The sequence below is a fragment of the Octopus bimaculoides genome, chromosome 29 (genome assembly GCF_046866305.1).
Source record: "Octopus bimaculoides isolate indiv1 chromosome 29, ASM4686630v1, whole genome shotgun sequence".
NCBI classification, from domain to species: domain Eukaryota; kingdom Metazoa; phylum Mollusca; class Cephalopoda; order Octopoda; family Octopodidae; genus Octopus; species Octopus bimaculoides.
Genome location: NC_142956.1, coordinates 16,358,056 through 16,385,967, shown reverse-complemented (window position 1 = coordinate 16,385,967; position 27,912 = coordinate 16,358,056). Strand labels below are relative to the sequence as shown.

General features: G+C 39.5%; 1 protein-coding gene across 1 annotated transcript in view; it reads right to left on the bottom strand.

The window, feature by feature from the left end:
- Positions 1–409: 409 nt before the first annotated feature.
- LOC106882504 (protein HID1) overlaps positions 410–27,912 on the bottom strand; it is a 36,499-nt gene continuing 8,996 nt past the window's right edge. Inside the window, exons 2-19 of the mRNA XM_089344872.1 lie at positions 25,184–25,397; positions 22,827–22,930; positions 21,162–21,206; positions 20,273–20,326; positions 18,177–18,345; positions 17,708–17,765; positions 14,447–14,675; positions 13,507–13,563; positions 12,448–12,588; positions 11,322–11,412; positions 9,789–9,940; positions 9,500–9,578; positions 7,533–7,594; positions 6,515–6,617; positions 5,745–5,969; positions 4,406–4,716; positions 2,969–3,384; positions 410–1,116 (exon numbers count right to left, since the gene is read on the bottom strand). Of these exons, the coding sequence (XP_089200998.1) occupies positions 1,053–1,116; positions 2,969–3,384; positions 4,406–4,716; positions 5,745–5,969; positions 6,515–6,617; positions 7,533–7,594; positions 9,500–9,578; positions 9,789–9,940; positions 11,322–11,412; positions 12,448–12,588; positions 13,507–13,563; positions 14,447–14,675; positions 17,708–17,765; positions 18,177–18,345; positions 20,273–20,326; positions 21,162–21,206; positions 22,827–22,930; positions 25,184–25,397 (2,574 nt within the window). The 3' untranslated portion in view covers positions 410–1,052. The remainder of the gene's footprint in view (positions 1,117–2,968; positions 3,385–4,405; positions 4,717–5,744; positions 5,970–6,514; positions 6,618–7,532; positions 7,595–9,499; positions 9,579–9,788; positions 9,941–11,321; positions 11,413–12,447; positions 12,589–13,506; positions 13,564–14,446; positions 14,676–17,707; positions 17,766–18,176; positions 18,346–20,272; positions 20,327–21,161; positions 21,207–22,826; positions 22,931–25,183; positions 25,398–27,912) is intronic.

The window sequence follows — 27,912 nt, the reverse complement described above, 5'->3', positions numbered from 1 at the left end:
CTCAAATACCAGAGGTAGAGTAATATGCTTTATTTAAAAGCAGCAGAAATATAACAAAAGACTGTTACTCTGAGTTTCACGTTCCCATTCATCGGACAAAACTGTCTGATGAATGGGAACGTGAAACTCAGAGTAACAGTCTTTTGTTATATTTCTGCTGCTTTTAAATAAAGTATATATATATATATATATATATATATATATATATATAAATAAAAGAACAAAATGACAAAAAAAAAAAAAAGAAACATTCCTGATATATCATTGATGAAGTTTTCCATCATTCCTTTTAACATGTTTTGCTCTATTCATCCATTATAGCCAATACTTACAATGGATGCAACAATGTACATGGTTATGAATTCATACAAGTGAATTTAGGAGTTAACTGCAATAAATTACATTCAGCTCTAATACAATCAGTTATTTATTGTGCATACAAAGCACACCATTTTACAGACACCCACAGACGTGTGTGTGTGTGTGTGTATATATATATATGTATGTATATATATATGTGTATATATATATATATATAATATATATATATTTCCATATATCATTTTATTTATTTCATATTTATTACACTAGTATGTATGTACATTTAAATACTGGCATATGATTATGAGATCAAATTTGTTTTCAGCTAATTAAAATGGAACGTCATCGTTTAATTACTATTTCTGTCTCTAAATCTTTGACATCATATTTTGTGGAGAAATTATTTAAACTATTATGAATTGAGTGTGTTCTGAATGTGTGAATCACAAAGAAATGCTCTGAAATAATTTTGCAGTGTTTACAGATTCAAAATAAACTATTTTAGTTTCTGAAGAGCTTTTAGAATTAGTGAAAGCAGAGATTCTTTACTGAAATAATTTTTCTGTAAAATATAACAGTATGTGTGTGCATGTAAGGATATATATGTGTAAGAGTGTTTGCACATGAGTTTAAGTGTATGCATGAAAATGTTTGTGGAAATATGTGTTAATGTATGTATATATGTATGTATAGATAGATATACATATATACACACATACACACCCTCACTACTAGACTCTCTGAATCTCAAAAAGTTTCACGTCAGTATCATACCATATTGGTGGATCAACATTCCTGTAAAGAAAAATATTTTTAAAATGAGGAATTTAATTATTTAATTACATTGTGATACTAATAGCATTTTTTTTTTACAAATTACAAATTAGGCTGAACATTTTTCTTCTAACAACATTATTATTATTATTATTATCATCATCATCATCATCATTACCATTACATTATTTACATTTGACGGATATTTGTCCTCATCTTGTTTGTTATTAACAAATTTCGGCTGATATACCCTCCAGCCTTCATCAGGTGTCTCAGGGAAACTTCAAACCAGAGTTCTCATTCCTAATGTAGTTTTCAATGTTATTATTATTATTAATATTGTTCCGGTCACTGCTTGGAGTCAAACTCTTAACCACTACGCCATATGCCCGTGGAGGGTATATCAGCCAAAACAACAAATGAGGACAAATATCCATCAAATATAAATAATGTAAATAATTCCTCATCTTTTAAATATAGAACTGTATCATCATTACTACTGTTATCATTACCATCATCATCATCATTACCGTTATCATCATCATCACTATCATTACCATCATCATCATTACCAATATAATGATTATCATCATCATCATTACCATTATCATCATCATCATCGTCGTTTAACGTCTGCTTTCCATGCTAGCATGGGTTGGACGATTTGACAGAGGACTGGTGAAACCAGATGGCAACACCAGGCTCCAATCTGATTTGGCAGAGTTTCTACAGCTGGATGCCCTTCCTAACGCCAACCACTCCGAGAGTGTAGTTTATATATATATATATATATATATATCATCATCATCATCATCGCTTAACGTCTGCTTTCCATGCTACCATGGGTTGGACAATTTGACTGAGGACTGGTGAAATCAGATGGCAACACCAGGCTCCAATCTGATTTGGCAGAGTTTCTACAGCTGGATGCCCTTCCTAACGCCAACCACTCCGAGAGTGTAGTTTATATATATATATATATATATCATCATCATCATCATCGCTTAACGTCTGCTTTCCATGCTACCATGGGTTGGACAATTTGACTGAGGACTGGTGAAACCAGATAGCTACACCAGGCTCCAATCTGATCTGGCAGAGTTTCTACAGCTGGATGCCCTTCCTAATGCCAACCACTCCGAGAGTGTAGTGGGTGCTTTTTACGTGCCACCGGCACAAGATTATTATTACTACTACTACTACTATTACTACTGTGGCAAACTGGCAGAATCATTAGCATGAAGGGAAAAATGCTTAGCAGCATTTTTCATTTGGCTTTATGTTCTGAGTTCAAACTTCACCGAGGTCAACTTTGCCTTTCATCCTTTCAGGGTCAATAATTTAAGTACCAGTGAAACACTGGGGGTCGATGTAATCGACTAGTCCCCTCTCCACAAACTTCAGACCTTGTGTCTTTTGTAGAAAAGATTATTATTATTATTATTATTTTATGTTTGACTTTTGCTTTGCATTTGTACAAGTTGGATCCAAGTCTCACCTAGAGACCTCAAGAGACAACAAGTTAGAAGTTCATGTAGGTGTTATGCCTAGGGTACCATATATTTGGATTTGTACATAGTGTTGTTCTAGAGAATGTTTAAGAAACCATAAGAAAATTATGTGTTTGCTTTAAAATTTGAGATCACATAGACAGTATTTTACGTAGGATATGGGCAGTTCCCATGAGCACTATCTTTTGAACTTCAGCCATTTTGGGGTTTCCTGGTATATGAGCTAGGTAGTAATCAGCCCGTTTCGCTGTCATGTAGTATATAATAATAATTATTATTATTATTATGTATTATTATTATTATTATTTCTATTATTATTATTATATACCCTCAATAACAATGTTAAGGAGCAATAAACTTACCTGAGATAGATCACACCCCACAAGTAAGTTCGGAACCACATCGTCGTTCCACTGTTCGCTTGGTACTTTCGGATGAGAATTGGGTGTGGCACGGGTAGCAAACCGACTAGGGTACCATGTTGGAGAAACTTCAGGATCTCACTCTCATCCTTCAGGCCCTTGTCGATGCAGATCTTCTCCACCTGGGGTACGAGCACTTGCAGCATGCGCATAATGGTTTGCAAGGGCAGCTTCTGTTTCCAGCTGGCCACCCAGTCGGGTGTGGCCACCCATGGAGCAGCTGAGCCCATTGATGACCCGGTCCTCAGTAAGTGAGGTGGAGGAGGAGGAGGGCTGCTACTTGAGTGCCCTCCCCTACCGACGCCAACACCATCACCACCAGCAGAGGTCAGACTTTCTGGAGAGAGGGAGCAAGGCTGCAAACATAAAACATAGCGATAGAGAAAAAACAGATCAGAGAACATACAAAGAAAGCAGATAAAACATTATCATTATTATTCTTCTTATTATTATTATTAAGGTGGTGAGCTGACAAAATCGTTAGCGTGCTGGATAAAATGCTTAGTGTTATTTCACCTATTGCCATGTTCTGAGCTCAAATTCCACCGAGGTCAACTTTGCCTTTCAACCTTTCAGGGATGATGAAATAAGTATTAATTGAGCACTGGAGACAATCATCATCATCATCATCGTCATTTAACGTCAGCTTTCCATGCTAGCATGGGTTGGACGATTTGACTGAGGACTGGTGAAACCAGATGGCTGCACCAGGCTCCAATCTGATTTGGCAGAGTTTCTACAGCTGGATGCCCTTCCTAACGCCAACCACTCAGAGAGTGTAGTGGGTGCTTTCCCCTTCTCTCAAATTCCAGGCCTTGTGCCCACGGTAGAAAGGATTATTATTATTGGGTTGTCCGGAAAGTTCGTGCCGATTTTTAAAGGAAAGAAAAAGGTCAATAATTACTTGCCATTACATTTTTAATCAACCAAATGTGAACTAATTTGTTGCACAATGCATCTCCATCTTTCCTTTAACTTGAAAATACCCTCTTCCCAGAATTGAGGTGGTTTCATGGCAAATAAGTCGAAAGGTAAGCTACTATAAATCAGCACAAACTTTCCGGACAACCCAATATTATTATTATTATTATTATTATTATCATTATTAAAGCGATGAGCTGGCAGAATCATTAGTGCGCTGGACAAAATGCTTAGCGGTACTGGCAACGGCCATGCTCAAAATGGTGTTTTTTACGTGCCACCTGCACAGGAGCCAGTCCAGCTGCACTGGCAACGACTTCGCTTGAATGATTCTCTAACATGCCACCGGCACAAGTGCCAGGAAGGCGACTGTTCGATTAAAATCCTTCAATGTGGTGCTCCAGCATGGCCACAGTCAAATGACAAACAAATAAAAGAATACCAAGATATACTTACAAACATGCTGGGTTTGTTCAAAGTTGAGCCGTCGGAAGTGATTCCGAGGCTGGCGATTCCCATGTCTTCCTCTTCCTCATCCTCCTCCCCGTCCTCTTCACTCTCCACGTCTCTCCTCTCTGCCACCTGCACCTGCTCACGACCTTCCACCTCTTCCCCCTCCTCTTCTTCCTCGTCTTCTTCAGTGGGATTCTGAATGTTGTTCGCCGGCTGAACGTTGTGCATCGTGGCAGCCCCTCTGGCAAGGTCTTTGAGAGTCGGTTGGTGATGGCCCTCATCAGGGGCAGATTTCTCAGTCATTTTGTCAAGACCTGCACAACATCAACAACAACATTAATAGCAGCAGCAACAACTACAACCACTGATACTATCTACTATACATTAGATACTGTACTCCAAGATACACTAACTCTCAATAAAAGATGGAACAAACAAGAACTATTACTACTAATACAAACAACCATATTATACATTACATCAGGGGTTTTCAAACTTTTTGACTTGCGGACCCCTTTATATTTCAGGCTTCACCTTAGGGACCCCCTTATAAACGCTTATGAAATTTATACATAAATATTTGCTTAAAATAACATCTATTTTTACATTTATTCATTTAACAGTATTTAACAAATAGGTTTATTGTCAATTAATAGATTTCGATTAAAAAACATATATAAACATATATAAAATCACACAGAGTGTGACAAGGCTGACCCTTTGAGTTACAGGTACAACAGAAACAGGAAGTAAGAGTGAGAGAAAGTTGTGGTGAAATAGTACAGCAGGGTCCGCCACCATCCCCTGCCGGAGCCTCGTGGAGCTTTAGGTGTTTTCACTCAATAAACACTCACAACGCCCGGTCTGGGAATCGAAACCGCTAGTCCTCTGCCCTAACCACTGGGCCACTGCACCTCCACCCCAACAATACTAAGTACAACAAGACTGAAATTGCAATACCCTAATCAAATACACCTTGTAATGCTTATTTATTCACATTGCTTTGAATTAATCATGCATTATCTCATAGCTTCAAGATTTTGATGATGTGATAGTTTATTTTAAGAATGACAATGTAGGGTGGGTGTGAGAGGTGGGATCTGGCCAGTTTGAATGTAGAACACAATATTTGGGCCAGATAAGGCTGGTTAAAATGCTAAAAGGTTACATTTGCGAGGTAGAGGTGTGACATATATAGGATTACTCATAGCTATGCAGCTAACTGGGATTACGAAATGGCAGTAGCAACAACAACACACAGAAAATATAAATATATCACAAAAAAAAAAAGCATTTAGTGATGAATAGCTGTGATTATGTAGTCATTCATGCTGATACTTACGTGGGGTGGCAGCAAGGGAGACCTTCAGTGTCCCTGGTTCAGCTTCGGCAGCTGGTGTAGCCCCTTCCATTGTTTCTGGCTCCTTTGACTCGCTAGGCGGGTGCGAGAGCTTCTTTCCCCTCTTGCTGAGGGCCCGTGCGATCGCCGAGTGCTCAGTGGGCAGGTTGGCCAGAAGATGGAACACGTTGCGTTTGCGAATGATCGTGTAAACAAGATTGGAGTTACCTGGAGGATTTCGTTCACGTTTGGTTTGGTCGCAGGGACAAATAACGTCAATGGTGGTGGTGTTATATAGAGGAGAGAGAGAAAAAAAAACAAGAGAAAGACAGTGAGAGAGGTGGGAGGAACTTTTTGAATTAGGGGAGGTCTATGCCAGCATAGAAAATGGACATTAAAGAATGATGTTGATAATGACATACACACACACATACATATACATTCACAGTTCTCTAAAGTGCATTCAAAAGTTAAAGGAACAGTGCACATTCAATATAGACTGGGTATAATTTTGAATACAGTATTATATATTAAGAACCATGTTGTTCATTTAAAGTTACTTGACGGTTTCATGTAAAATCAGACCTCCCTAAAGAGCGTATGACTTAGCAATCATCAGATACAACTGACCAGACAAGAATAGCCAAAGCTCTTTTGCAGTTGACCATCAGTGCAAATGAAGTCTGGATATAGTTTTGCCTTTTGGGGGATGGGGGGGGGGAGACAGTCATGTGTGATAATTGTTTTATGTATTTAGAAAAGGGAATACATACCATCAAACTGGTATTGGATGATGTTGTTGAAAACTTCTAACAAGAAGAACACGAGATGATGGTTTGTTGGACTAGCATAGAGAAACCATGGAGTACTAAATGCCTGGTGAAAGATAAAGAGAAAAACAGATATAGAGTGAGTTTGAGAGAGACAGAGAGGAGAGTATAGGAGAAATAGAGAGATTGTGAATAGAGAGAGAGTATTAGAGTTAAGCAGAGAGAAACAAAAGAGAGTCAAGAGTTGGAAAGAGACAGATAGACAAACACTGAGAGAGGAGAGAGAAAGAGAGTTGAGAAACAGAGGGAGAGAGACAGACAGATATGTGTACATGTATGTGTGCATGTATGTGTGCATGTATGTGTGTGTGTGTATATATATATATATATATATATATATATATATCCAAAGTTTCAAATTTATACATTTAAAAAAGAGATTTAACACCGATGTTTATATATCCATGTATTCATTCAATGTAAACATTTCTGTGTATAACTATATTTAACCATTAAAATAAGTTAAATATATTAGTTGTTGTTCACGTCCTCAGGAATAATTTTCATTAGAAAAAACATAATGAATTGATCGAACAAAATCAAATTTAAATCTATACCATTTTCGGTTAAATACGAAATCCTCTGTGTTTACATCCGCTAACTTTTTTAAATGTATAAATTTGAAACTTTGGATATATAAACAAGAAGAACGATCCTTAAGGAATCTAATTAAAGATTTTTTGAGGTGAAATCTTATGCTATATTGGTAACGATTACAGAGTTTACTTTGAAAAATTATATATATATATATATATATATATATATATATATATATATATAAATATACACACGGACAAATAGATTGATAGAGAAAGACGAGCAGACACAAAGACTGACAGAAAAGAAGACAGACACAGTGACAGAATGTGAGAAAGAAAGTGTGTGAAAGGAGTAAAATCATTTTTTTCTTTCTCGTATTTTGCTTCAAAAAGAGAAGTGAAACACTGATGGTGGAACTTACTTGTAGGAGATGTAATAACTTGGTGCTGGCTACCATTGACAAGGTCTTTAGATAAGGGGACACTGCAATGAGATACATAAAAATATATCAATAGACAGATATATATATATATATATATATATATATATATATATTGATATTTATAACAAAACAGAAAACTGGAAATTTTTTGGTATTATTCATTCACTATTACAAGTGTTTCCTTTGCTGATAACTCTGCAAATATCTCCATAATTCTCAATCTTAATATGTATTTTGAACTAACATACAACCCCAACTGAGACTACATATTGGATTGTAACAAAAGAATAAGCAAATGTGCTTCACAAGGAAACAGCTCGGATTTACCCTTTGCCTATGATGTATGACAGAGAGTCACAGAAATCCATGAAAGCTTTCAAAACTAATATAGATAGACAAACATATAGATAAATAAATTTATACAGTGATATATATATCAATAAACTTACATATAAATGGTAAAGTGAAAGGCAATTTTGAATCACCATTCAAACACTCAGTTGTGGTGTGCAAGAGAGACGATTGCGCTGGTATGGACATGTGGTGAGAATGGATGAGGATAGCTGCGTGAAAAAGTGCCACTCCCTAACAGTTGAGGGAACCCGTGGAAGAGGTAGGCCCAGGAAGACCTGGGCTGAGGTGGTGAGGCAAGACCTTCGTACATTGGGCCTCACCGAGGCGATGACTACTGACCGAGACCTTTGGAAATGTGCTGTGCGTGAGAAGACCCGGCAAGCCAAGTAAGATCGTTGCCAGTGCCCCTGGACTGGCTCTTGTGCGGGTGGCACATAAGATGCACCATTTTGAGCGTGGCCGTTGCCAGTATCGCCTGACTGGCCTTCGTGCAGGTGACACGTAAAAGCACCTACTACACTCTCTGAGTGGTTGGCGTTAGGAAGGGCATCCAGCTGTAGAAACTCTGCCAAATTTAGATTGGAGCCTGGTGTTGCCATCCGGTTTCACCAGTCCTCAGTCAAATCGTCCAACCCATGCTAGCATGGAAAGCGGACGTTAAACGATGATGATGAAACATATAGATAGATAAATTTATACAGTGATATATATATCAATAAACTTAAATATAAATGGTAAAGTGAAAGGCAATTCTGAATCACCATTCAAACACACATATATATATATAAAGGTGTGTGTGTGTGTGTCTTCCTTTGTTTTCTTAAGCATTTCCTGAGCATCAAACTAACACCAACTCTGCATTTATTATTTTACCTTATCTTGGTGTTGTATTTCTCAAAACCTTTACATTGTGTGTGTGTGTGTACCACTTCCTCTACCAGTTGAGGGGGCCTCTGTTTTACAAGTTACTTGGTGACCCTGCCAGTGCTGGTGCCATGTAAAAAGCACCCACTACACTCAGTAAAGTAGCTGGCATTAGGAAGAGTATCCAGCCATAGAAATCATGTTAAAGCAGACATTTGAGTCTGGTGAAGTCCTCTGGCTAGCCAACTCCTGTCAAACTGTCCAACCCATGCAAACTACTTACCACACAGTCACTCCACATATATTATAAATATGTATGTATATATATATATATATATATATATATATATATATATATATATATATATATATATATATATATCTGTAAAAATATGTGACACTTATTCGGTAGCCATGATAAAACTCTGAGTTTCGGATGCCAGGGTGGGAGCCAACACACACACACACACATACATAGAGGATTGGTATATTTCAGCTTGTCTACTAAGTCCACTCACAATGTTTGATCAGCCCAGAGCTATAGTTGAAGACACTTACCCATGATAACTATAGGTCATATACATATAAAACTGACAAGGCAAAGAGAGGATTTTTGGGTGGTGAGACAAAACGGGTTAAGTTTAGGCTTAACAGGTTTTGTCTCACCACAAAAAAATAAACAAGCTGGCAAAGTGGGAGCAAGTAAGAAGAGGAACAAAGTTCTGTACCATTGACAATAATCGTGAGTAAGCAATCAAAGAGTGGTTGAAGACGTTGATGACCTGTGGTGATGATCTTGTGGAAAACCTGCAAAGAGACGAGTAAAAGATTCATAAAGAAAAAGAGGAGACGAGACAGAGGAGAGTAAGGATAAGGGGAGATAATTTTAGAAGTTAAGCAGTTGACAGAAAATTGTACGTATGTTGCTATAACATGCATGTGTATCTGTACGTGTGTATCAGATTGAAGAGAGTTAAGTAGACAGACAGACAGACAGTTAAACAAGGAGTAACTTACAATGATGAGGAAGTCAGCATGAGTACCAGTGAATACAGGAATGTCCATCGGTACTCGGACAGAGTACGGTTTATTGAGTCGGACACCAAAGTTCCGCTCACCACTGAGCAACAGCAGGATGAAGACACCGATATGCATTAGACCAACACGAGCTGTAGAGAGAGAAAGAGAAAAAGGATGAGAGGTTAGTGAAGGGTGAGTGAGAAGTGGGTGAGAAGTTAGGGGTGAGTGAGGGATAATGAGAGTGAGTGGGGTGGGCTTGATGAGGGGAGGGGACAGAGAGGAGGATGAGTGATGGTGAGGGAGAGTAAGGGGAGTGAGAGGAGTTTGTACCTTCTCGTATTGTTTCCAACCTTACACAACAACCTTCTTTAAAGTTATTACCTCACAATGATTCACAAAAACGACCTAATTTTAAATTGTTTTGAATTGATCCTGCATTATTTTGTAGTTTTGAGATCTCAATCATGTGACTGTTTATTTTCACTAATATATTATATGGTGTGGAGCCGCAATGGCCCAGTTGTTAGGGCAGCGGACTCGCGGTCATAGGATCGCGGTTTCGATTCCCAGACCGGGCGTTGTGAGTGTTTATTGAGCGAAAACACCTAAAGCTCCACGAGGCTCTGGCAGGGGATGGTGGCGAACCCTGCTGTTTTCTTCCACCACAACTTTCTCTCACTCTTACTTCCTGTTTCTGTTGTGCCTGTAATTCAAAAGGGTCAGCCTTGTCACACTCTGTGTCACGCTGAATATCCTCCGAGAACTACGTTAAGGGTACATGTGTCTGTGGGGTGCTCAGCCACTTGCACGTTAATTTCACGAGCAGGCTGTTCCGTTGATCGGATCAACTGGAACCCTCGTCGTCGTAAGCGACGGAGTGCCAACAAAAATACAAATTATATGGTAGGTGTAAGAAGCCTGATCTGGTTAGCTTGAACATAGAAATATTTGGGCCTGATATGGATGGTTTGACCACTGAAGGGGTCAATAATCTGGCAAGGAATAAAGGTGGAAGATGGAATATGGAAGGAGATGAGAGTGGGGGAAAGGGGGGCAGTGGAAGAATGTAAGGGGTTTAAACAGAATCAATTGTAAGGATGTGAGAGGGGGAGGAAAGGAGTAGGGGAGAAGAGGGTCAAAAGAAGGAGAGATGGGGAGTGGGTAGGCAGTAGGAGATGAGAATGGAAGAAGCAGAGGAGTGGGAGAAGAGAGTGAGGGGTGAGTGATGCGAAGAGGAGGAGAGAGATGGTGGGAGGGAAAGGAGGAGAAGAGGGATCGGGATGCAATGGTTGGAAAAGAGGAGAGGGAAGAAAGTGGGAGGGGCAAGAGAGAGGGAAGTGAGGAGGGGGAGGAGAGAGAGTATTATGGATGAGAGTGGGGGACTGAGGGGGAGAAGAGGAGAGAAGGAAGGAGAGGTGAGAAAGATGGAGATGGGAAGAGAGAGAGAGAGAAAGAGTGGGAGAGTGAAGAGAGAGGGAGATAGGAGGCGGGAGAGAGGAGAAGCAAAGAGAGAGAGAGTATCATACTCACATTGGTCAGCTCTAGCATCATTGAGGAAATAGAGTATAGGTACCAGGACATCAAGAACATCACTACTCTTCAAGACATAGAACATGAATTTCTGCAAAAGAGAAAAAAAAAAAAAAATAATAATGATAATCATCGTCGTTTAACGTCCGCTTTCCATGCTAGCATGGGTTGGACAATTTGACTGAGGACTGGTGAAACCAGATTGCTACACCAGGCTCCAATCTGATCTGGCAGAGTTTCTACGGCTGGATGCCCTTCCTAACGCCAACCACTCCGAGTGTAGTGGGTGCTTTTACGTGCCACCCACACGAAGGCCAGTCAGGCGGTACTGGCAACGGCCACACTCAAAATGGTGTATTTTACGTGCCACACGCACAAGAGCCAATCCAGGGGCTCTGGCAACGATCTCTACGAAGGCCAGTCAGGCGGTACTGGCAACGGCCACGCTCAAGATGGTGTATTTTATGTGCCACCTGCACAAGAGCCAGTCCAGGGGCACTGGCAACGATCTCGCTTGAAAATCCTACGAAGGCCGGTCAGGCAGTACTGGCAACGGCCACGCTCAAGATGGTGTATTTTATGTGCCACCTGCACAAGAGCCAGTCCAGGGGCACTGGCAACGATCTCGCTTGAAAATCCTACGAAGGCCGGTCAGGCGGTACTGGCAACGGCCACGCTCAAGAGGGTGTATTTTATGTACCACCTGCACAAGAGCCAGTCCAGGGGCACTGGCAACGATCTCGCTCGAAAATCCTACGAAGGCCGGTCAGGCGGTACTGGCAACGGCCATGCTCAAGATGGTGCATTTTATGTGTCACCCGCACAAGAGCCAGTTCAGGGGCACTGGCAACGATCTCGCTCGAAAATAATAATAATTATAATCATTTTGACTGTAGGCACAAGGCCTGAAATTTTGGGGGCGGAGGGGGGGGGGTAAGTTGATTACATTAGACTCCAGTACATAATTGTTGCTTATTTTAACAATCCTCAGAGGATGAAAGGAAAAATGAACTTTAGTGACAGACAAAAAAAAAAAAAATGAATGGCTGGTCAGCTGGTTGGTTGGTTGGTTGGTTGGGTGGTTCTTCCCTGCCTCCCACCCCACCTCGCCCTCTGGCTTTCTTACCTTATTGATGTCACACATTTTCCAAAACAGTACCAACATTTCTTGGTAGAAGTGGACCTTCTTACAGGAACCAGGCAAGTAGGTCTGCATTAGGGGGTTGTTTAGTAGCCGTGTGAGGCCCTTCAGGATGAAAGAGAAATCCTAAAAACAGACATCAATGATTAAATGTTAGAAATACCAGACCATATCCAAGGAATATTCCATCAAAATTCCATGTAAATTTATGTTCTAAACATCAGTTTAATAAAGACAAATCTGTTTTACTAAATTCTTCATTATTTACAATATTAATTGGAAAAAAGACAGTGTATTTCATCAGAAATAGGGTTGTTGCTGTTGGCATTCCTTCACTTACGACGTCGAGGGTTCCAGTTGATCCGATCAATGGAACAGCCTGCTCGTGAAATTAACGTGCAAGTGGCTGAGCACTCCACAGACACGTGTACCCTTAACATAGTTCTCGGGGATATTCAGCGTGACACAGAGTGTGACAAGGCTGGCCCTTTGAATTACAGGTACAACAGAAACAGGAAGTAAGAGTGAGAGAAAGTTGTGGTGGAAGAGTACAGCAGGGTTCGCCACCATCCCCTGCTGGAGCCTCGTGGAGCTTTAGGTGTTTTCGCTCAATAAACACTCACAACGCCCGGTCTGGGAACTGAAACCACGATCCTATGACCGCGAGTCCGCTGCCCTAACCACTGGGCCATTGCGCCTCCACTCATCAGAAATAGGGTAACAAAAGGGTTAAAGTGATCTTAACTAAAACCTTTGATCGACATTTAGTTTTTGATTTATGTTCCAGACATCAGTTTAATAATGATAAAGCTGTTTTACTAAATTCTTCATTGTTTTCAAAATTAATTGAAGCAAAGGTGGTGTATTTCAACAGCTATATCCATTAATGTAGTCCTAGATGTCTGTATAAAGGATAGACTGGTCACAGCTGAAATATTCTTGATCACAGACCTGCTGGACCAGAGATAACTGAGGGCTAAAGCTAAACAAGAAGATTATACTGTAGCTGTGAGGGAAGGGGAGATAAATGATCAAAACACTCACCTCTTCTCTGTGAATGCGAGACAAATAGTTGAGAAATAGGTTATCAGGACCGCCAACCTGAAATAGAACAGAACATCTTATATATGTTTGTGTACACATGCATATATATATATATATATATATATATATATATATATAATGCTTGTATATACATATGGACACATATTCAGAGAACCACGCACACACACAAAATGTGCAACTCAAGAAATCTCTAGTGAGACTTTTTATTGATGTACCCAAAGAGACCCAGAATGGGTTGAAACATGTGTAGTACCCAATAAAGTCTATTACACATTCCATCTCCTATTTTATTAATACTGTTACCCCAACTGCCATTACAAAGTTCCTGCAATCAATCTACGGATAACAACAGATAACCAAAAACAGTGCCGGTGCTTTACTCATCATCCATTTATACATTTTGTATAATTTCTCCATGATATATATATATATATAACTGCGTTCCACCCATGCTACTACTGGTGATATCATCAAATTTTGAATTTATCAACAGATGATATGAACAGTAGTGACATCTAACTTCAAATCTCAGTGTTTGAATATTTCATTTATATATATATATATATATATATATATATATATATATATATACATATATAGACAATTACAGCGTGGAAGGTGTTTATAAGCCATTTAAAATAACACACAAAAACTGTTAGATTCACTTCAACATTTAAATTTAATTTGTCAAAATATTTTCGTCGCTTTGAGATTGCGACCTGTTCACTGACAAAATTCTGTGCTGCATCTCTTTGTCAGTGAACAGGTCGCGGTCTTAAAGCGACGAAAATATTTTGACAAATTAAATTCAAATGTTGAAGTGAATCTAACGGTTTTTGTGTTATATATGCATATATACACACACACATATATATATATATGCGCATACAAATTAGCTCAGTAATTAGCAAATACTTACATCAGTGTTTTGTTCCATGGCGGTACTTCCAGCACTGGTGCCATCCACTGATATATTCCTGTTGGAGTCAGAATCATTCTCCAAGGTGACACAGAGGACCTGGAGGGCCATCTCAACAAGTGGTTCACGAGAATCAGTGAACATCAGGTGGTTGTAGGGCACTCCATACCCAACAGGGTCGTAGGCACAGACTACATTTAACATGGAGGTGAAAAGCGGCAGAGCATGGCTGAAAAACAGTGAAAAAAGAGAGATTGAAAATTTTAAGACTGTGGGTCAGTAGAATTAGTAGAGCATCAAACGAAATACATTGTGATAGTAAATTATGTCACTTCCTTTATGGTTTAAGTTCACTCAGACACACTCCACCCTCTGATCCACAGACATGCTGTCTCCTCTCTCTGTCTTTTCTGTTACTTCTAGAATGGCCTCTCTTTCTCTTGGCATTAACCCACTCACAGACACACTCCAGCCTCTAACTCACAGGCATGCTGTCTCCTCTCTCTGTCTTTTCTATAATGGCCTCTCTTCCTCTTGGCATTAAACCACTCAGACACACTCCAGCCTCTAACCCACAGGCATGCTGTCTCCTCTCTCTGTCTATTTTCTTGTAACTACCTCTCAAAGGCATATTGCATATGCATCAAGAGTACGGATGTGTACCTTGTAATGCATCAGAAACTCATTTGACATTCTTTCACCAATTTCTGTCGTTAAATTGTGGCCATGGTACAGCACATGGGTTCAGTCAATCAAATCTCTCTCAATACTTTCTTTTGAAGTTTGGAACTTAATCTCCTTTTGATGAACCAATAAGTTACAAATCAACACCAGTTGTCAGAGATGCAGTGGGAATCAAATGCACTCACACACACAGTTATATACAATGAGCTTCAGCACAGTTTTTGTTAATCAAATTAATTTGTAAGGCTTTGATTCACCATCACAGTCATGTCTGCACCTGTTGTAGACATAATAAGGATAATCCTTTCTACTATAGGCACAAAGCCTGACATGTTGCAGAAGGGGATTAGTCGATTACATCAACCCCAGTGCTCAACTGGTACTTATTTTATCAGCCCCAAAGGGAGGAAAAGTAAAGTGAACATCAGAACATCAGGGTTTCAAGAAATGCCACTTAGCAATTTATCCAGTATGCCAACAATTCTGCCAGCTTGCCCCCTTATAATAATAATAATAATAATAATAATAATAATAATGGTTTCAAATTTTGGCACAAGGCCAGCAATTTCAAGAGCGGGATAAGTCAATTACACCAGTCCCAGTGTTTCAATGGTACTTATTTTATCGACCCTGAAAGGATGAAAGGAAAAGTCAACCTTGGCAGAATTTGAACTCAGAATGTAAAGATGGATGAAATGCTGCTAAACATTTTCCCCAGCATGTTAACAATTCAGCCAGCTTGCTGCCTTAATCATCATCACCATCAAACGTCCCTTTTCCATGCTGGTATGGGTTGGACGGTTTGACAGGAGCTGGCCACTTGAAGAGCTACCCAACCTCCATGTCTGTTTTGGCATGGTTTCTATGGCTGGATGCCTTTCCTAATGCCAACCAAGGTACAGAGTGAGCTGGGTGCTGTTACACAACACTGGCACAGATGCCTTTACATGGCACCAACATGGTTACTTTTATATGTGGCACCAGCACACACAATCCCGAGGCACTGGCTCTCATGGCTTTTGATCTTAACTGATTGGAAGTGTTATCATGTACATTGTTTTGTCTTGGTATAAAAGATGGGCTACAGCAAATATTCTGCTTAATACCACAGTTGCTTTACCTTAACAACTTGAGCATGTCCCTTGGTGGCTGACGATATGCGCATCTCTGATCATGAGCAGAAGTAGTGGGAGAGCATCATAGAGGAATTCGTTGGGGTTTGGATAATTCACCTTTGGAAACATGGGTTTTTCATTCAGCACCCTTAAACAACCCTTATTCAGTGACCTTTTGAGCAGGATGGACTACTCGACCTGAAGAAAATTCTAACTGGGCCCCCACCTGTGAGGTTATGCGCTGTTTATCTTGATATAAGATTACCATGTAGCACACATATAGTTGTGATGCATGTGCCTGGTGTACCCTTATCAGACGGGTAATCATGATGTGTATATTGGGCTTCATATATTTGTACCGTGGAGGTGCAATGGCCCAGTGTTTAGGGCAGCGGACTCGCGGTCATGAATTCCCAGACCGAGCATTGTGAGTGTTTATTGAGCGAAAACACCTAAAGCTCCACAAGGATCCGGCAGGGGACGGTGCTGTACTATTTCACCACATCTTTCTCTCATTCTTACTTCCTGTTTCTGTTGTGCCTGTAATTCAAAGGGTCAGCCTTGTCACACTATGTCACGCTGAATCTCCCCGAGAACTACGTTAAGGGTACACGTGTCTGTGGAGTGCTCAGCCACTTGCACATTAATTTCATGAGCAGGCTGTTCCGTTGATCGGATCGACTAGAACTCTCAAAGTCGTAAGCGACGGAGTGCCAACAACAACAAATATTTGTACCCCAGTGTCACTTTGATGGCATGCACTGCTCTCTTACTCATCATCATCATCATCGTTTAACGTCCGCTTTCCATGCTAGCATGGGTTGGACGATTTGACTGAGGACTGGTGAAACCAGATGGCTACACCAGGCTCCAATCTGATTTGGCAGAGTTTCTACAGCTGGATGCCCTTCCTAATGCCAAACACTCTGAGTGTAATGGGTGCTTTTACGTGTCACCCGCACGAAAACGGCCACGCTCGAAATGGTGTCTTTTACATGCCACCCGCACAAGAGCCAGTCCAGGGGCACTGGCAACGATCTCGCTCGAAAACCCTACAAAGGCCAGTCAGGCGGTACTGGCAACGGTCACGCTCATGATGGTACATCTTATGTGCCACCCGCACAAGAGCCAGTCCAGGGGCACTGGCAACGATCTCACTTGGCTTGCTGGGTCTTCTCACGCACAGCACATTTCCAAAGGTCTCGGTCAGTAATAATAATAATAATAATAATATGCTCAAAAAACTACTCTATTGGAGACAGAGAGGATTTTGAGATTGAGATACTTGGGTTTTTAAAGAATTGTGAAAAGAGACCCTGTGAGATCCTTGACAACAGGTTGTGGTCTACTCTCACAGAATTAACCAGAGTAAGTAAAATCAAGAGCTCTGAGAAGTAAACTATAATAATAATAATAATAATAATAATAATAATAATAATGACAACAACAGTGATAAACTTACCGATTCTCTGTAGAGGTAAAATACTGTATCCACTGGTTTGGTTGATTGTGAGCGTCAGCTGGAGAAAAAGAAGTAGTATGAGTGACACCATAAAAAAAACAAACCGTGGTGGTAGGTAGAGGAAAATTTGTTTTGTTGGCACTCCGTCGCTTACCATACAGTATGCAGTGGTTCCCAAAGTGTGTGGTATTGCCCACCTGGGGGTAGTGGAAAGTTCCAAGGGAGCATTGAAGAAAAGTGGGGGTGATAATGGGGTAGCGACTCATGTGAAAATAACAAAATAATGGGTTCATTAGGTTAAGTTTTATTTGTGAAATACAGTTGCTATAAGTGGGGGCACTAGGAATGTGGTCAAGGGGGCAGCAGCCTGAAAATGTTTGGGAACCACTGAACTAATGTACAGTATATGGGCGGGTGGATGGTAGGTAGGTGAGCGGGTTGGCAGTCAGACAAACAGACAGACACTTACCTATTGGTGGTAAGTACATGGTTTCTGAGAAGCATGTGAGAAGCAGCTTCAGGAGTTCAGTTCTGCTCTGGTCATGTGTGATATTGTGTGGTGGGGAGTGGGCAAAGCCAACGCCCTTCTCCCAGATGTACTCACAACTGTCGATACTGTGCATGTCCTCTGGGTTGTCCTAGTAAAGAAATAATAATAATAATGATAATAATAATGATGATGATGATGATGATAATAATGATCCTTTCTACTAAAGGCTCAAGGCCTGAAATTTGTGGGGAGGGGACTAGTCGATTACATCAACACCGGTATTTCACTGGTACTTAATTTATTGACCCCAAAAGGATGAAAAAGGTAAAATCGACCTTGGCAGAATTTGAACTCAGACCATAAAATCAAACAAAATGCATCTAAGCATTTTGCCTGGTGTGCTAACAATTCTACTAGCATAAATAATAATAATAATAATAATAATAATAATAATAGGACATACAAATATATATAACATACAGAAAATTGCACTACTGGGTACTGCACACATCCTACGCAAAACACTTTCAATACAGTAAACATAAGAGCACCACAGCAAACCACAGCACATACCCAAGGCACACAGAGCTGCGCTCGGTAGTGAAGTGAAAGCACGTTATAAAAATAAAACTACTGAATAATAATAATAATAATAATAATAATTGTTTTAAGTATTAGCCAGCAATTTCAGAGGAGGCAGGGTAAATCTCTTACATAATAATAATAATAATAAATGCCCTGATGTAGTACAAGGCAGTGGCTCTCATGGCTTCTGGTCATAACTAATTGGAAGTGTTATCATGTACATGCTTTGTCTTGGTATAAACCGTAACCAGTTGAGCATGTCCCTTGGTGGCTGATGATATGTGCATCTCCAATCACAAGCAGAAGTAGTGGAGGAGCATCATAGCCATGGGTTGAGAGGAATTCTTCGGGGTTTGAATAATTCACCTTTGGAAACATGGGTGTTTCATACATCATCCTTAAACAAACCTTATTCAAGGACCTTCTGAGTGGGATGGGCTACTTGACATGAAGAAAATTCTAACAGGGCCCCACCTGCAAGGTCATGCACTGTTTATCTTGATTTGAGATCACCATGTCATGCACATACAGTTGTGATGCATGTGCGTGGTGTACTCTTATCAGACGGGTAGTCATGATAGATATATTGGGCTTTGTATGTTTGTACCCTAGTGTCACTTTGATAGCATGCACTGCTCTCTCACTCAATAATAATAATAGGTACATTGGAAATGATTTGGAAAGAACATGCAGATAAATTCCTAACTGAAACCCCATTACTTACAAATATGTATAGCATAGAGAAAACAACCCTGCTAGGTACCACACAAATATTATGTAAGGTACCTTCAATACAGCAAAAATTACAACAAAGAATACTGCACATGAATACAGAGCTGCACTCAGTAGTGCAGCGAAAGCATGTAATATAAACAGGACTATGGGGGGTAGTAATAATAGCAGTAGTAGTAGTAGTAGTAGTAGTAGTGAAAGCATGTAATATAAACAGGACTATGTGAGGTAGTAGTAATAGCAGTAGTAGTAGTAGTAGTGAAAGCATGTATTATAAACAGGACTATGTGAGGTAGTAGTAATAGTAGTAGTAGTAGTAGTAGTAGTGAAAGCATGTAATATAAACAGGACTATGGGGGGTAGTAGTAATAGCAGTAGTAGTAGTAGTAGTAGTAGTAGTGAAAGCATGTAATATAAACAGGACTATGGGGGGGGTAGTAATAATAGCAGTAGTAGTAGTAGTAGTAGTGAAAGCATGTAATATAAACAGGACTATGGGGGGTAGTAGTAATAGCAGTAGTAGTAGTAGTAGTAGTAGTAGTAGTAGTAGTGAAAGCATGTAATATAAACAGGACTATGGGGGTAGTAGTAATAGTAGTAGTAGTAGTGAAAGCATGTAATATAAACAGGACTATGTGAGGTAGTAGTAATAGTAATAGTAGTAGTAGTAGTAGTGAAAGCATGTAATATAAACAGGACTATGGGGGGGGGGGGTAGTAGTAGTAGCAGTAGTAGTAGTAGCAGCAGCAATCACTTACCGGTCCAGATTTTCTGCTTGAGGCTACAGTAAAGTCTGGGCAAAACAGCAAATCCTGAGTTGAAATAGAGATAAAAGCAGCTTTAGGAACACATGGTGCATGGGAAAGGCCATTAACATGGTGCGAAATTTAAAATGGTGTTTTAGGTTTCATTCAGAAAGAACATAACTCACGGATTTCAGAACACTTTAAATTATTCAAATATCTTAATATTTGCATACAAACAGCAATTCAACATGGTAGTCATCATCATCATCATCGTTTAACGTCCGCTTTCCATGCTGGCATGGGTTGGACGATTTGACTGAGGACTGGTGAAACCAGATGGCTACACCAGGCTCCAATCTGATTTGGCAGAGTTTCTACAGCTGGATGCCCTTCCTAATGCCAACCACTCAGAGAGTGTAGTGGGTGCTTTTATGTGTCACCCGCACGAAGGCCAGTCAGGTGGTACTGGCAACGGCCACGCTCAAAATGGTGTATTTTATGTGCCACCCACACAAGAGTCAATCCAGGGGCACTGGCAATGATCTCGCTCGAAAATCCTTAGAGCTCGAGTGGAAGTATAAAAAAATAAAAATTATTTTCCATCTTACTGTTAGTTTATTATTGTTTATATTTTGAATATAATGTATATATTTCATCTTTGTTGCACTTACTGAGATGTTATTCAACCGCTCAGTGAGTACAGGTACTCAAAGCTGGAATCCCTACTCTAGAGTTTGTCATGAACTAGCAATTCTCATTTCTGCAGTAGCAACATCAGGGCAAAGATTTCTGTAAACAATCCTTAGCCACAGGACAAATTGACAAATTTCCTCTCCAGAACAGACCAACCAGTTGATTTTCAATGACCCTCACCCAAATAAAAAAAAAAAGCTATACTCACCGCAATTGCATTAAGCAGAGACTGAGCCAATGGTGGATTGTCATGCTAAAAAAGAAAAATAGAACAAGTATTATAGAGGGACCAAAATACAATTGTTATTGAAGATTAAAGACTAAAGTACTAATTCATTCATTCATTCATTCATTCATTCATTTATCATGCATTTTTTTATGCTGGCAAAAGTTGGACAAGGAATTATTTGAAGCAGGATTTTATGGCTGGATGCTTCTCCTGTTGCCAACCCTCAATCAAGTAAGAGATATTTTTATTTCCATGCTGGCATGGGTTGGACAGTTTGACAGGAGCTGACAAGGCCAGGAGCCACACCAGGTTCCATTGTTTGTTTTGGCAGAGTTTCTACGGCTGGATGCCCTTCCTAACACCAACCACTTTACAGAGTGTACTGGGTGCTTTCTATGTGGCACCAGCACAAGTGCTATATCTTTTCTTTTATGTTTTATTTGTTGCAGTCATTAGATTGTGGCCATGCTGAAGCACTGCATTGAAGAAATGTTAGTCAAATGTATCTACCCCAAGACTTAAATTTTTATAACCTGGTAATTTTTCTACCATTCTCTTTTTCTGAACTGCGAAGTTACATGGATGAAAACATATCAGCACTTGTTGTCAAGTGAGGGGAATAAACACACACACACACACACACACAGGTACATATATACATATATACGATGAGTTTCTTTCAGTTTCTGTTTACCAAATCCACTCACAAGGCTTTGGTCAACCCAAAGCTATAGTAGAAGGCACCTTCCCAAGGTTCCACACATTGAAACTGAATCCAGCATCATGTGGTTTTGAAGCAAGCTTCTTACCACACAGCCACACCTGCGCACATATATATATGTATATATAAAACAGGCTTCTTCCAATTTCCATCTATGGCATCCATTCACAAGCCTTAATTTGGCCCAGGACTAAATCAGAGACGCTTGCCCAAGGTTCCATACAGTGGGACTGAACCCAAGTCAACATGGTTGGGAAGCAAGCTTCTTAACCACATAACCAAACCTGTGTCTATATATGTATGTATGTATGTATGTATGTATGTATGTATGTATGTATGTATGTATGTATGTATGTATATATATATATATATATATATATATAAAATTAATTAATGAGGGTAGAAATTGATATTAATCAATTAAAAGCAGTGGTCTAGCATATTAAAAAAATCCGAAGATTAAAATTATATTACATACAAAAATAAGAGGAATGACCAGCAAAAGTGGACTCCTATATGCTAGAAATAGATGCCAAATCATCTAACCACAAAAAATATGTTCTCAGTAAAAATTTATCGACACAACCGGCAAATTAGCTGCCAAAATCCACCAACTGCAGAGCCACTTCCGGACACAGTGTGCCAGATTGAAGTGGCTCTGCAGTTGGTGGATTTTTGCTGCTGATTTGCCGGTTGTGTCGATAAATTTTCACTGAGAACATATTTTTTGTGGTTAGATGATTTGGCATCTATTTCTAGCATATAGGAGTCCACTTTTGCTGGTCATTCCTCTTATTTTTGTGTATATATATCTATATATATATATATATATATATATACATGCCAGAAGACACTCAAGCAATGAAGGTGCTACGCAATGGGATTGACCTCAAGCTATGTAACAAAAGAACAATTTGACTTACCTCGTCCACTTGACCGGGTAATGTGGACCAGAAGAAGCCACGCCAGTCAGGGTCTTCAAAGATATAGGGTAAAATCCGAGACAACAGGCGTACACAGTTTAATACTGGGTAGAGTCAGATAGATTTGGCGAAGGAAGAATGTAGGGGAGAGAGAAGTGAGAGAAAGATTAAACACACAATAATGCAGTTTTACATAATAATAATAATAGTGCTAATAATAATAACAATAATAATGTCAAATTTATATACTCTTACTCTTTTACTCTTTTACTTGTTTCAGTCATTTGACTGCGGCCATGCTGGAGCACCGCCTTTAGTCGAGCAAATCGACCCCAGGACTTATTCTTTGTAAGCCTAGTACTTATTCTATCGGTCTCTTTTGCCGAACCGCTAAGTTACAGGAACATAAACACACCAGCATCGGTTGTCAAGCGATGTTGGGGGGACAAACACAGACACAAACATATACACACACACACACACACACATATATATATATATATATATATACATATATATATACGACGGGCTTCTTTCAGTTTCCGTCTCCCAAATCCACTCACAAGGCTTTGGTCGGCCCGAGGCTATAGTAGAAGACATTTGCCCAAGGTGCCACGCAGTGGGACTGAACCCGGGACCATGTGGTTGGTAAGCACATACACATACATATATATATACTAGCAGAGATACTCGGCCTTGCTCGGGATTAAAATGGTGTAGTTTTTTTTATTGTTTTACTTGTTTCAGTCATGTGATTGTGGCCATGCTGGAGCACCAGCTTTGGTCGAAAAAAATCGACCCCAGGATTTATTCTTTGTAAGCCTAGTACTTATTCTATCAGTGTCTTTTGCCGAACTGCTAAGTTATGGGGACGTAAACACAGCAACATCAGTCGTCAAGCAAATGGTGGGAGTACAGACACAGACACAGACAAATATACATATATATATGACAGTCTTCTTTCTACACACATATATATGTATATATACATATATATATAAATATATATACACATATACATATACATATATATACATACATATATATATATATATATATATATATATATATATATATATATATATACACACATATATAATACATATTGAAAGTAATAGAAATAAAACTAATACATATAGATACACAATATAAGTAAACGAAATTGAAGCTATATAATAGTGAAAGTATTAATAGAGATGTTATTGTTTCACTTTTGACACAACACAAAAACAGTGTAAGAGATAAGTGATTGCCCCAGGCTTGCATTGGGCAAGAAGTTGAAAATTTTTGGGGCCCCTGACACTGCATGGACCCTAATTAAGGCATGTGTAAAATTTGAATGAAATCTGTTGGGTAGCTCTGGAGTTTTAGTGATGCACACATACGGACAATACAGACAGACACATTCTCAGTTTTATATATGTAGATATACATACATATATACTTACGTGCGTGGAGGCGCAATGGCTCAGTGGTTAGGGCAATGGACTCGCGGTCATAGGATCGTGGTTTCGATTCCCAGACCGGCATTGTGAGTGTTTATTGAGCGAAAACACCTAAAGCTTCATGAGGTTCCGGCAGGGGATGGTGGCGAACCCTGCTGTACTCTTCCACCACAACTTTCTCTCACTCTTACTTCCTGCTTCTGTTGTGCCTGTAATTCAAAGGGTCAGCCTTGTCACATTGTGTCACGCTGAATATCCCCGAGAACTACGTTAAGGGTACACTTGTCTGTGGAGTGCTCAGCCACTTGCATGTTAATTTCATGAGCAGGCTGTTCCGTTGATCGGATCAACTGGAACCCTCGACGTCGTAAGCAACGGAGTGCCAACAACAACAACATACTTACATGCATGCACACACACACACATATCCTAAAGGATACATATATACTCTTTTACTCTCTTTTACTTGTTTCAGTCCTTTGACTGTGGCCATGCTGGAGCACCGCCTTTAGTCGAGCAAATCGACCCCAGGACTTATTCTTTTAGAAGCCTAGTACTTATTCTATCGGTCTCTATTGCCGAACCGCTAAGTTACGGGCATATAAACACACCAGCATCGGTTGTCAAGCGATGTTGGGGGGACAAACACAGACACAAACACATACACACATACATATATATATATATACATACATACGACGGGCTTCTTTCAGTTTCCGTCTACCAAATCCACTCACAAGGCTTTGGTCGGCCCGAGGCTATAGTAGAAGACATTTGCCCAAGATGCCACGCAGTGGGACTGAACCCGGGACCATGTGGTTGGTAAGCAAGCTACTTACCACACAGCCACTCCTACGCCTATATGTTATCCTTAAGTATATATATTTACCAATAATTGAGATGGTGACTCACCTGTTTGTTGATCTTTCTGTGAAGGGCATCCACAGTCTGCAGCAACAACTAACTTTTCCACAGCTTTGTAGCAAAGGGTGGCCAAGTTAGAAGGAGATTCTTCACGTAGAGCTCGGATCTCAGCGGCGGGGATGAGAGTGAAAACATCCTGAACTGTAGTGACACTGTCTGACCAGAACTGCTCCCAGAACGCCTCATCATTAGCTTCAATTGGCTGAAATACACAGACACACAATACATATATATATATATATGTGCATATATAAATACAGGCATCATCATCATCATCATCATCGTTTAACGTCCGCTTTCCATGCTAGCATGGGTTGGACGATTTGACTGAGGACTGGTGAAACCGGATGGCTGCACCAAGCTCCAATCTAAATTTGGCAGAGTTTCTACAGCTGGATGCCCTTCCTAACGCCAACCACTCAGAGAGTGTAGTAGGTGCTTTTACTTGTCACCTGCACGAAGGCCAGTCAGGCGATACTGGCAACGGCCACGCTCGAAATGGTGTAATATAAATAAATACATTTGTACATATTGCTATATATATATATGCACCAAATCCAGAACTACTTACCTCCCTTACACATAATCTTTTTACTAAGGGACTAATAGACTTGACACCGTTCAGAATTCGGTGTATACTCAAAGCAATGACTAGTATTATTACGAAACTCACAATAATGACTTTTATTACTTTTATTCCTACCTCAGTTCATCTAATTGTATATATGTATATATATCGTTACTTTTCATAAAAAGCCTTACCTTCTTTTTGATTTTCAATGTGCATTTTTTCTTATTTTTCTGCTTACTTTCCCCTTACATTTCCACGGGTAGTTTCTATTTTGTTTTTTTAACATATTTCTATTATTAATATATATATATATATATATATATATATATATATTACATACAAAAATAAGAGGAATGACCAGCAAATGTGGATCCCTATATGCTAGAAATAGATGCCGAATCATCTAACCACGAAAGAAATATGTTCTCAGTAATAAAAAAAAAAAAAAAAAATTTATATATATATAAGAAAATGGAGGGGAATATGTGGTACTCATCAACTTGCAGACATTGTATTATTATGTCAATTTACCTGTTTATTTTTCAACTAAGAGGACAAGACATTACTGATATGACATATGTCATATGTGTTTGTATATTGTTTTTATTGTCCTGTCCTCTTAGTTGAAAAATAAACAGGCAAATTGACATAATACAATGTCTGCAAGTTGATGAGTACCACATGTTCCCCTTCCATTTTCTTATTGCTATATAAATTAAAGGTAAAATTTCGTTTTACCCGCACCCATTTATTGCACTCGGTAATGCAAATATATATATATATATATATATATATATATGACAATCACCGATATCTCAAAAAAGTGGAACCAAGCAATAATAAATCTCTGAACAAGGTATAAACAGTAACAGCACGACATTGTGAAGTATATTTGCCACTTAAATGCAGCTAACCACTAAGGGCGAATGCTACTGTAGCTTGTAGCCCCAGGAGAACATCTCCTCCAGCTGGCTATTGACACACTTTCTGTGCCCTGTTGGTATTTGCAAAGGGAAGTCATCCTTCCCATCGTCGATCTGACGTGATACACACAGACCCAGGTTTCTGGGTATTTAGCCTTCGTCAGCGCATGACAATCACCAATCTTCGATGCAAAGGGCTCCCAGTGCAAATACATATATCCTTTTTGCAGTGACGAAAATTCACTGATCTCAAAAAATTGTAAACAAGCAATAATAAATCTCTGAACGATGTATAAACAGTAGCAGCACAACAACGTGAAGTATATTTGCCACCTAAATGTGGCTGACCCTTAAGGGTTGATGCTACTGTAGCTTGTAGCCCCAGGAAGACATCTCCTCCATCTGGCTATTGACAAACTTCAAGATGGGCTTCTTTCAGTTTCTGTCTACCAAATCCACTCACAAGGCTTTGGTTTACTCGAAGGGTATTGTAGAAGACATACATACACACACACACACACACAGATGCATACATACACACATACATATCTACACACATTTCCCAATATATCTATAAGCATAACTGTATTTAATAAATACAAAATTCTCAAAACTGTAATGTAGAGCTCAAACCATGTAATCATACAAAAATAGAGACATAAAATACAATACAAAATACAAATATATACTATTAATATACTATTAAACTACATACAGAAAGCAAGGGAGAGAGACAGAATGAATGTGTTTGAGTGTGTGTATGTATGTGTATGTATGCATGAGTGTGTGTTTGTGGATACCAAATGTTAACTGAAAGAGAAATTAATGGTGGAAGTGTTGAACAATTCTGACGAATAGTTTGTTTATTTTGAACCACAGGAGTCTGTTTTGAGCAACAGATGTTTATATTCAGCGACAGATGTAGGATGTGAAGTGAATGGAAGGAGGGTGGGACATATATGCTTGTTCATATATAATGTGTGTGTAGGCGTGTCAAACCATGTATACTAAACTGGCAACCCCACTGAGCCCCTTCAGGTGAGGGGGGGGTGATTTTTGGGTGCCACCACAGGATAAAAGACAAAATCTGACAAAGAGCAGTAAAATAAAGGACCGTCTCATCTTTTATTACATCGGCTCTCAATTGGTATCCATATGGCCCCTGAGGGTCTGTATAAGATTTTGTGGGGTCAACACAACAAAATAGTAAATTGAGAATTCAC